Here is an 11,449-nt window from a genome sequence, read left to right as displayed (position 1 = left end):
TTATAATTCTCCTACGAAAAAATACCAAGTAAAATTTTAAATTATGGAGCTCACCTGGAATTCAACATCATAGGTAAATACGATTTCTTGCTTCTCAGCAACCTCTTGAGGAGAGTTAGAATTAACAACAGTGTGTTTCGAATGGGGGTTACAGGTAGTTCATGACATTCAACAGTCAAACAAACCATATTACCAACTGATAATTTAGAAAGAAGATTCAGCAAGAAGGAATCATGCAGGAGAAAAGGAACGCCCTGAAAAATACCGACCTGAATGGTTTAACCTCAAATCCCACAATTCTTGCTGTTCCAGTTCGCGGATCTTTATGGTACTTCACAGTAAATGCCAGATGGTTGTGGATGAAGTATTCCTCTTCTTTGCTCTGAGCACAATAACATACTGTAAGAACGAGAAAAACATAATCATCCCCGAATAAGAAAGGTATTTGGTGCCAACACCCTAAACCCTAAACCCTAAACAAATAATGGACATACCACAGCATAATGGCCTTTGAACCCAACATGAAATCCAAGCTGATAAACAGTACGAGCTTTTTGATATAGCCTTTCAAAGGGAACGAGTAGAGGTACATTATCGAGGATCCTGTCATAGAAAGAAAGGTCTTAACAAGAGATGCGACTTCGTTTTAGTTCCTCTAATATACTAGGATAAATAATTTAAAGCGTCAGAAAAATACATGTTCACTCGATGAAGAGCTTGATGCCAAATTCCGCCTCAATTTTAGCATACCGGGTGAAGAAACTTATGCTGTCAAAAACTAACGTTGGAGCCTCGGTTGGACAGTTGTGACATCAAACATCAAATCTTTAATTTTTTCTAGTACTGATAATAAACATATTACACTAAGAATAAACGGTAAAGGCAAACACATTAATGCACGGAGAAATAAACCCTATTTAGATAATTATTAGCAACTGTTATATGTGTCTTATAATTTTTATCCAATTTAATTTTTCGGATAAGGACTTGGAGAAGCAGCCATGGAACCACTCTCTCTCTTTTTAAAACTTCATTGATAATTCAGCCATTGTTAATCAAATTCAAAAACTGGTGGGGGTCCAAATTTGTTGAACATAGGCTGTCAGTCTAAAGTTATTATAATTTAGTTGCAAATTGAAATACATATAAATCTGAACAATTTTAGAGATTGTATATAGCTTGAATTTAGAAATTCGGACGGACCCTGTTTCTTTTGTTGTATTGCTCTTAATGTAAATTCAATATGATATGAATGCAAACTAAAACTTATTTTACTATGCGGATTCAGTTGCCTTGATTGGTTACTAAATTATATAGAAATAGGTGTGATAAATTAAGGTAATGTGTAGTGAACTTTGAGTTTCATGGAGTAAAATGATGACTTTTGAGTTTCAGGAGGCAAAATGGGATCGAAATCGAGTTTCAGAAGGCAAAGTGAAATCAAAATGGAGCGAATTTGACAGACGAAACGGAAACATAGTAAAGTAAAGCGAATTTTGAATTTCATTAAGTAAAGTGATGACTTTTGATTAACAGAAGGTAAAAAGATATCAAAATCGAGTTCTAAGGGCATAACTAAAAATAAGCATGTATAAAAACCCAACCAAACTTAGACATCGCATCAATAAGTGGCAGACTATGGGCATCTCATAGGGATGGCAACAGGACAGATTGGGTTCGGATGTTATGGATGTAAGTTTCTTCCTCCTTGCTCTTAGACAAAATTGTACTTGCAAAACAAATAACGTCCTAGGTCAAGGCCAAGAGCCTCACGTGCCCATGATGAATGGGGGGGGGGGGCTTTGGCCGAAGAACCTCCGATGTCAAAGTTAGAATTTTGAGGGAAAAGTGTTTGGAGAATTTAGAGAGTTTAGCAAGAGAATTGGAATTGAGTTTTGGAGAGAATGAGAGGGCTTTTATAGAGGTGTGGCCGGCCTCCTTGGGTGAGAGAGGACCGGCCACTTAGCTCTCTTTGTGGGCTAGGTTCTTGATTTGTGTTTAATTGGGCATAATTGAATAATTAACTAATTAATTAGCCAATTAATAGAATAATTGCCTAATTGATTAGCTAATTAGTATAATAAAAAGGGAAAGATTTAGGAGTTACCTTAAAAAGGGAAAGATTTGGGAGTTACCTTGTGGAAAGGATTTGAGGAGAATGGATGAAATAAGTTTTGAATTGTTACCTATTTTGGGCACTTTTGTCTTGGTTGAGGGATGATTGTCCGCTGCTCGCGCGTAGGAATCCCGATGTGCCTCAAGGGTATTCTTGTCCTTTTCATCCAAAGATCCACATGTCACATTGTGATTATTTTTTGCTCCACAGATATGCCATCCCCATAACCAAACTCGATTATTTTTCCTGAACCCGAAACCGTAGAATCCCCGAATAAGAATTACCCATAACCAAACGTGTCAGGTAACGGATTCCCCATCAGGTAAAGGTTTCCCCATGTAGTTAGGGATGGCAAAGGAGAAAGCAAGAGGCTGCTGGCCGTATGACGCTGTCATTTTGTATTTTGTATGAGAATAAAAGAGGATTTCAAAGTAACAATTAACAGGGACAAAATTTGCTGGAGAATTTTGGGTTTCAATGAAATAAGAGGAATTCATAAAAGAGGAACAAGTATGAAGCAACAAGCTATGCAAAGAAATGGAACAAGAAATAATAGTTGGAAAGAGTAGCTTAAGTCATGATTCTCCTCCATCCCAACTAAGACAAAAAGCTGGAAAACAATTCAATTTTGGAAGGAAATTTATTCAGTTTCTCATGCAAATTGTCCTAGATTCCATCGATTGATTGAAAGCACAGAAATTTTTGGCATAATGTTGTTGGAGACCTTTGAAGTCTGCACGCTCAAGACCTTTAGGGGGCGTTTGTTGCGCCGGACTATCTCGGACTGGATTAGCTTCAAGAACTAAGCTGGACTGGCTTAGACTAGACTAAACTGGACTAACTTAGTGAAGCGTTTGATGCAGTATTGGACTAAGAAGCTAGATAATAACAAATTCTAATATTATATTATTTAATTTATAAATTATTAATATTTTATTATGATCTTATCTTTTTCTTCATCTTTTCCTACCATTTCTGTCCCACTCTTTTCCTCTTCTCTCATCGTCCCACCCTCTCCCTCTTTTTTTCCTCTTAGACCTCTCAATTCATGTCTCTTTCTCATTCCTGGTCAAACTCCTTATTGATTCCAGTCTCTATTTCTCTGTCCTCCCTCCCTCTCTAGCTATGCGTTGTTCGAATGGAACCTCACGGCTCCAATTTTCCCGACGAGTTGTAGGTTTCCCGATGTGTTTTTCGGCCAACCCTTGTTAAATTGGATGAAGTTAGCACCGCCAAAAAATTCATCACCATCCCTAGACCGAGATCTTAGCTTTGAATGCTCGAATCTGTCATGGATTTGAAGAAGCCCAAACAGGCCGAGACTTCCAGGCCATTTTCCGGCCACATTTGACCACATTTTGGCCTCGATTCAGGTAAAATCGTAATCTTGTCACTCCCAGCTTCAATTTGGTATATTTTATATGAAAGTTGGTTGTGAAATGGATCTGAAGAGAGTCGGAAAGTTAATGATTGATCTAGGTGACCGGAGATGACGAGGAGTTTGTCGGGAGTGGTCGTTGAGCATGACGAGGATGAGAAAGAGAGGATAGTCTTAGCTAGTCCCATGGTTATTGGGGGGTCTCGCTAAGACCTCTTAGTGAAGGGTTTTGTCATGCTAGTCCCCTTTAGTCTCATTAATGTTAGTCCCAGCATGGAACAAACACAGTATTGGACTAATAGCTAGTCCAGTCCAGTCCAGTCCAACCTAGTGAGGGCAAACAAACGCCCCCTTAAAGTCTCGTAGAATCCCTTAATTGATAAAGTTGCTAGAGAAAATAAATAAAAACATATAATAAATATTTTTATTTTTTACTAAAGAACGAAAAACGGGGCGGTTTCGGGTATGGGTACTGGGTAAATACCCTAATAATCAAAAGCGAACCCGAAACCGGATAATTTACCCGACGGTTACCTATAACTGCAAAATACCCCAAATTTGATCCCAAAACCAAACTGTTTAGATTGGTTATCTACGAAGATCGGATTTGACGGGTTGAATTGTCATAGCCAGTGTTTCCTAGACTCCCCGTATTGAGGCGGCCTTAGTCCATTCCCCATAACCAGCCGCGCCCCACTTCCAGGTTCAAAGGAACATTCATTGTTGGCATGGCCGATCCTTGTGGATCTATAGCAAAAATCTTGAAACCTCTCGTATCGAAATTCAATCCACGAGTCCTTGTTGTCCTCCCTTGGGAGCCAGCATCCCGTCGTCAATGGGTTTTGGGTATTAACAGTGACTGTCACTCGTAAGAACCCACGCACCTTGGAGGTGTCTTCTAGCTCAACGAACTTACCAATCTCCTTAGCCAGGCGTCGAACATTAGTATCCGTAATCAGGTATAGCAAAACACCCCTTATTTGTACCCAGAAGGGGACCAGCTCCATCTGGATCTCCTCAAGTGCAAGCTCAGGCGGCCATCTCTTGACAGAAAAATTCTGCTTCATGACAGCCCAGGGACTTGTTCAAGAATCTTTACTGCAGTGCTTTCATCTTGTGCCGTAATGATGAATGTGGTAGATGATGTGACTAGGGTTTGAATTAGGTGGGGAGTAAGCAAGGGTTGAGGTGGGAAGTAAACAAGGGTTCGAGAAAGGTAGCTGATCTGCGTTCAGGAGTTGAGAGGGGAGTAGAGTTTCTACAGGAAAGGTTGGTCGATCTGGAAACCTCACAACGGAGGGAAAACACACTCACATCAGAGGGAAATGGTTTGGTCTCAAATAGTGTGCATTTCAATCATGGCATAGCAAATATTTGACATGCCATCATTCATCAAGAATTTTGTCTACCCTATCTTGTGTGATTCGAGTAAAGAAAAATCCGTTTAAACACGAGAAACTATTTTCGCACAATATTTTCCTTTTTAAGACACTCATAATAAATTTTAAGGTGTGGATCAAATTTGGATTTTAAAAATCCACTTCCACTAGTTCCACACTAATTTTATAAGATGTCCCACTTCAAATATCATTTGTATTAAAAAAATACATCACATTGATCACAAACTTTCCGAAATTTGAAATTGATTTCTAGAATTTGGCGTTAAAATGTGTAACAGATGTATGAATCTTTGAAATTGTGAGCTCCATCGCCCATCAATTTTGTGCTATACTTGCAGTTAAATTCAACTCATCGCAATTTAGGTTATCATCCCTCTTTTTTCAACTCCATTGATCGAAACCTTATTCCTTTTCAATTTTTCATCATGGTCCCTCGGTTTTAATAAATGTCATTAATTATTTTAATAATAAATTATTTTACATGTCAAGATAATTAAATTTTATTTCTAAATATATTCATTTAGTGTTAGAAACATTACATTTGATATATATATATTTATTTATTTATTTATTTATGGCTAAATTTTGCATCTTATATTTTTTATTTTTAATTTGTACCTATTTTAATTTGCAACCCTTTTTTTTAACTTGTACCAAATTTCTTTTTAGTTTTAGTTTGTATATAAAATGTACCCATTCTTTTTTTATATAAAACGTACCACCTTGTTTGTAAAAAATGTGACATCCCACATCGTCCAGGGGTGTGATCCTTATATGTATATTCTCATCTCTACCTAGAACGAAGCCTTTTGGGAGCTAACTGGCTTCAGGTTCCGTAGGAACTCTGAAGTTAAGCGAGAAGGGGCTAAAGCAATCCCATGATAGGGTAACCCACTGGGAAGTTGCTCGTGAGTTCCCAAAAACAAAACTGTGAGGGAATGGTAAGCCCAAAGCGGACAATATTGTGCTACGGTGGTGGAGCGGGCTCGGAAAGTGATCCGCCTTAGGGCGGTATGTGACAAAAAATGTACCAACTTTTTGTATGTAAAATGTACAGTATGTAAAAATGTCATTAATATAAGTAATGACAAATCATAGGTTTTATTTAAATATAATTTATCTTAATGACAAATCATGTCATTAAGATAAATTATACTTTTTTATATAAGTATAATTTATTTTCTAATATTTTTAATCCCACAAATCTTGGTTTTTATTTAAAATCTCATTAATATAAGTAACTACAAATATCAAATTTTAATTTAAAATTATAGTAACCTACATAGAAGGTCATTATTGCATTAATTTCAGGGACTTCAATAAAAAACTAAAAACCAACAAGCTTTCAATCAAAGAACATTGATAAATAGTGACCACATCCAAAGTCACCCTTAATTCAAATATTAACAAGTGTGGAATAGGCACTTAGTACTACGGTCTAATGATATTCCTCTTCACTTGTAACTTGTAAGTAAGAGATCTTAGGTTCAATTCTCGTCAAAGACAAATTTGAATAATATTATTGCTAACCCATTATGAGGCTTAGCCCACTCCCACTCTCTTAGTGTAGATAACATCGTTTATTAAAAAAAAAAAATATCGTGCATATGGTAAAAAATGGATAATCACAAATGAGTAAATAATTATATTTCACTATTGATTGGATTGGTTCCCCTTTAAAGAATTTGCTAATTTGCTAGGGATTCCTTTTTTCTAGCTTTCCTTTCCTTTTACGTTAATGCAACGACATGTCGTTTGTACTTTTTTGTCAACTATATATGTTACGTGAAACCATTGCATCATCCGCCTTTAGTGTGTACCTGAAATTTTGGTTTGAATATGGAAATAGGAAATATGAGTAGGAAACTTGATTTTTTTTTAAAATTTATTCAATTTAATGAAAAAAAACATGTAATATATGTATTATCGTGTTAAGCGTGTTTTGCAATTTGACACTTAAGCTGGCGTGTTAAAGAAACATGTTCTTATCACATACTTGACTCGAGAAGGCTCGACTAAAACCCTTAAGTATTTTCACGTAAAACCGTATCATGTTATCATCCTCGTTCGGTGGCTGGACTTAAATTGAATTATTCTTAGATTTGGTCCAGCATCAAGCGCCGATGTTTAGTTAACTTGTATACGCTAAGATAAGATTTTCCAAATTCGGCAATAATCCGATATATTATGTCTTAAAAGTCTCATCTATAGTTGTGCGACTCAACATGATTGGAATTAAACACAACTCCAATGATATCAAGTCTTAAGCCATAAGACAAATGATTTTGCCATGACACGAAAAAGAAAGTAGATAATAACACCGACGGCTGAAACACTTCGGTGATGTGTCGAAAGATTGGTTTTGCTGCCAACCTATGAACTAGGGTTGGGCCTTTAGTTGGTGCCCAAGTTTTCTAGGCCTATTGATATGAGGTGGGCAAACAGCCCACAATACAAGAAAACCCAACAAATGGTGAATAATGTTATCGTCGGCGCATAGCGTAAACGGTGAATAATGTCTTCCTTTTTAACCTAATGCCTTTTAATTTTAACTCTCATTACATGTAGTTTATATGAATTAATCATTTGTAAAATAAAAAATGTTGGTCATGTTCGAACTATGGTGCGCGAATACGAGAGTGGGGGGTTTTGCAATTTGTGAAAATTCAAAATTTCTTAATTTGCGAGCCTAATGGATTCAAAAATTAAAAAAGTATAAAAGTAATTAAAAAATGTCCACTTCATATCCGTTACCGTGAGCGTTAGCAACCCAGCCCAATTGAGTCTCCTCGTTTTTTTGGTCGAAATGTAGAATTTATTCAATCAAGTTTAACCAGTAAGTTTACATTTTCAGCAAGAATGTTGAAAAGAATATCGGGATCGATACAATCCCATATAAAGGTTCCCCTACAAAGTGAATGAAAGTTGTCATGTATAACTCATATCAAATGGTTCCACTTCTAATTGTATGAAGGCCTCTTGCATAGAAATCTCAAACTTAATAATTGCATGGGTGATTAAGTGTGAACAATATCGACGCTATTAGTGGTAGACCACGTCCTGTCTCTCTGAAACTTTAACATTATCATACCGTGCTTCAGAGGATTGGTTTCTCATGGGCATATAAGCTGCATAAATGTCAATTTGTTAAGGAGGTTGTTCTTTACATGGAGAAGGCATCCACTTGAACAAAAGGAGGGGAAGGAGAAACATCGTTTACTTATCCAATATCCTTTCGGAGTAATGACTTGAAGTGGACGTGCATCATCTTCATCTACTTGTACCAAAACAAGCAAAAAAACCCACAGAAAATCACTCTCATTACTTGATGGATGGACAAAGAGAGATTCCTTCCTTTTTAAGATTTGCATAACCTCATAAATATAGGTATATTTTGAAGTTGAATTTTCTGGTTGTGGTTTCTTTGTGGTAACCCTAGATTGCCACTTGCATTATGTGGGGTTGATCGATCTTCAGATTAAGTGAGTATGAAATAAATTGTAAATAGCGTATATGTAAGTATGAAATGGGGAGTCGATATTTTAAGTTTGAATTCTCATAATTAGGGGTTGGGGAAAAAAACCGCTCAATCAAGCTAACCACCAAACCAAAATGAGCATTTAATTTGTTGAGAACGGTCCAATTGAACCTTTCCAACCTAGGTTTAAATGACATGATTATAACTCATAAGCGTAATATCATTTCAATTTACCAAAGAAATTCCACATAACACATTAAAATGACTCAAAACGCGCACAAATACATGACATGACAAGACATGATTAACACAACTTTTTTCCTTTTTCGATGAGTAGTACTGTTTATTCAATTGTTCTATTATGATTTTCATATCTGCCTACATATTGATCAACACATAATGGGCACAAACACAACACAAAAATAAATAAGTAACACGAACACAACCCCATGATCACCCCCTACATATGATTTAGATTTCAGTTACTTAGGGTTTAGGACACGAGCCAAATTTCATACTCGCGATATAGTGTGTGTACGCGGGAGATGGGAGGGAGGGGAAGCAGAGGTGATATATGGGTAAGTAAATGTCGAGCTTTAAGGGCATAAAACCTGGACAGAATCTTCCAATGTGTAACCCAAACACCACCAATCAAACCCAAAACGTGCAAACTTATATTCTTCACCAAGGCATGTATGGTCCCCCACATTGACCTATTTGCCAAGCAAAAAAGCACATCAGAGATCAAACCCCTCCTCCTCTCTATAAAGCTATATTGGCTTGGGACCCTCATATTTTCTTTCTTTCTTTCTATCATATATATATCATCACTTTGTGATGGTAGGCTCACGCCCATTACTAATTTCTACTTTGGAGGAGAGCCACGAGTTTACATCATGAACAAATGTACGTGCCTTAAACATGTGAATCAATATTGGAAATACTATTTACACTGTTTGAGTTGTGTTAGAGTCAGTCGTACATTTATGTGTGTGATCGTTGGTGCATTCATGATATGTAACTCATTCACTATCTTAATTAGTTTAAGTAATCGAGTGTGAGCGTTATACATACTTCGGTAAAATCCGACCCAAAAATCGTCAAAGCGACAACAACCCAGAAATCATTGAAGCGGCCAAGGTTGTCACAGAGGAAGGAGATGGAGACCTAGGCACAAGGTCAGGCGATAATCCTTCTCCATCCCCTTTGTTTTGGTCATGGCTGATGTCATATCCCTTGAGCACAAGGTCAGGCGGTAATCCTCAAATTTAGTGGTCAGGTTGGGTTAGGCAACTAAATTACTCAACTTTTGGGCGTGGGCTCGATCACTTATTTTTCCTTCTTTTGGGTGATTTTTGCCCAATTACCCTACTAATTGGGATGGGCTGAAAACGCTCTTATGAAGAAGAATCAAGCTCACTTATTGATAAGTGAGCTCGATTCTTCCTCATCCGTTTATTGATTTTTTTTTCATCAAAAAAGAAGAAATGTTTTGATATGAAGACATTAAAGGATAAAGTAGCAGAAGTCGTTGAGGAAAGGTAGAATGATGAATTGCAGCTGTAAAGATGTGAGAGAAATGGGGGAACTTGTACTCTGAAAGGTTCTCTTGCCCAAGAAAATAAGTATACATTTAAGGGAATTGATTACACTTTGTACAAAACCCAGAGGCCCTATGGCTCAAGGGACCAATAGTAGCTCTGCTAACTATTAAAATTATTGGACCAATTGATATTAAGTTGACAGGGAAATCATGGTTCAACTTCACCAACACACATATATCTCACCTGTCCTGCACAGTTGCTTGTCATTTCTTTCTTCAATAATATTTAGTTACTCAAAGAATGAGTAAGAGTTTCAACTTAAAATTGTTCGTTGTCGGTTCATAAGGGTTCATATTTATGATCTTCGTATTTATGATCATAATTATTCATATTATAAATCACTATGTGAAGATTGCTTCTGAAAAAAAAAATCAATTAAAACTAATATCGTTTCGTCATCAAGGTTTATAAAACCAAATGAACGGAATTAGTAAATGCATTATGAACGTCTCTATGTATTTGCTACAATATAGATTGACTAAACGACCCTAATCTTAATTGATATTTTGCATGGATGATCTTTATGGAGTGATTCATAATATGAACAGTTCTGATCATATGCACAAAACTTTGTGATTCGAACACGAAAAGTTTTGAATAGAACTTCTTACTCATCATTGAGTAGCCAAACATTGTTCTTCTCTCTACAAGGAGAAATTTGTATACAGAACAAATTTACTGCTATTGTGGCGCTCTAATTAAGTAATGTAGAATATTATTAAAAAATTTCACCACAGTAATATTGCATTATCAAATTCAAACACTACGTAACAGTAAAGTCATTCATATTACATGTGAAGTCGACATACCCCCTAATTTAGATTCAAAACCTAATTAAGTTCACTTACGAAGTAGTTTCTTGGTTGGTTTTGTCAAAGTTTATACTTTCATTTTCTAGTTTAATTACCTTGTACTAACTGATAAATACTGTTAAAATAATCAGGACTATGTTGAATTAGCGTCCGACAACCATCGAATTAATTAATTATCACATACGTTTCATGCATGTAAGAGGTTTCTCTAATGGACCCAGCTTCTTTGCCCTTCCAGTTCCCACACATTCTCATCCTCTCCTATTTTGTGCGGTCACGGTTAAGCAACTTCTACATTTCATATTGATTTTTTTTTTTTGTAGAGATAATAAGACAAAAAGCAATAGTGATATAACATGTTGACGTTGCTTAACCGTGACCGCACAAATAGGAGGGGATGAGAGTGTATGGGAACTGGAAGGGCAGAGAAACCAGGTCCTTCTCTAATTGACTATAATAGTCTAATATAGTGGAGGTTAGGCAATTCAACTGCTCCTCAAGCCTTCGAGTGCTGAACTTCGCGAGATAGCCGAAGCGAAGATTTTTGATCCGAATCTTCGCATCTACTTTCTCTTAAGGGATGAACTATGCCCTTGCTATTGCAAGAATATAGCGATCAAAGAGACCCATCGCTCAGCTGCTTCACATATTACTCACGAAA

At 36.6% G+C, this 11,449-nt stretch overlaps 1 protein-coding gene across 1 annotated transcript; it reads right to left on the bottom strand.

The window, feature by feature from the left end:
- Positions 1-50: 50 nt before the first annotated feature.
- LOC103938981 lies at positions 51-4,849 on the bottom strand. The gene is made up of 4 exons (XM_009349036.2): positions 4,125-4,849; positions 495-603; positions 270-382; positions 51-54 (listed from the first exon to the last, which is right to left on the bottom strand). Exons 1-4 carry the CDS (start codon positions 4,559-4,561, stop codon positions 51-53), a joined length of 663 nt encoding a protein of 220 aa, XP_009347311.2. The 5' UTR covers positions 4,562-4,849.
- Positions 4,850-11,449: the final 6,600 nt, after the last annotated feature.

Source organism: the organism of the source record quoted next, unplaced genomic scaffold (genome assembly GCF_019419815.1).
Source record: "Pyrus x bretschneideri cultivar Hongxiangsu unplaced genomic scaffold, Pyrus_bretschneideri_v1 Contig28, whole genome shotgun sequence".
In the NCBI taxonomy this organism is placed as follows: Eukaryota; Viridiplantae; Streptophyta; class Magnoliopsida; order Rosales; family Rosaceae; genus Pyrus; species Pyrus x bretschneideri.
This window is presented reverse-complemented; position numbering and strand designations above follow the sequence as displayed.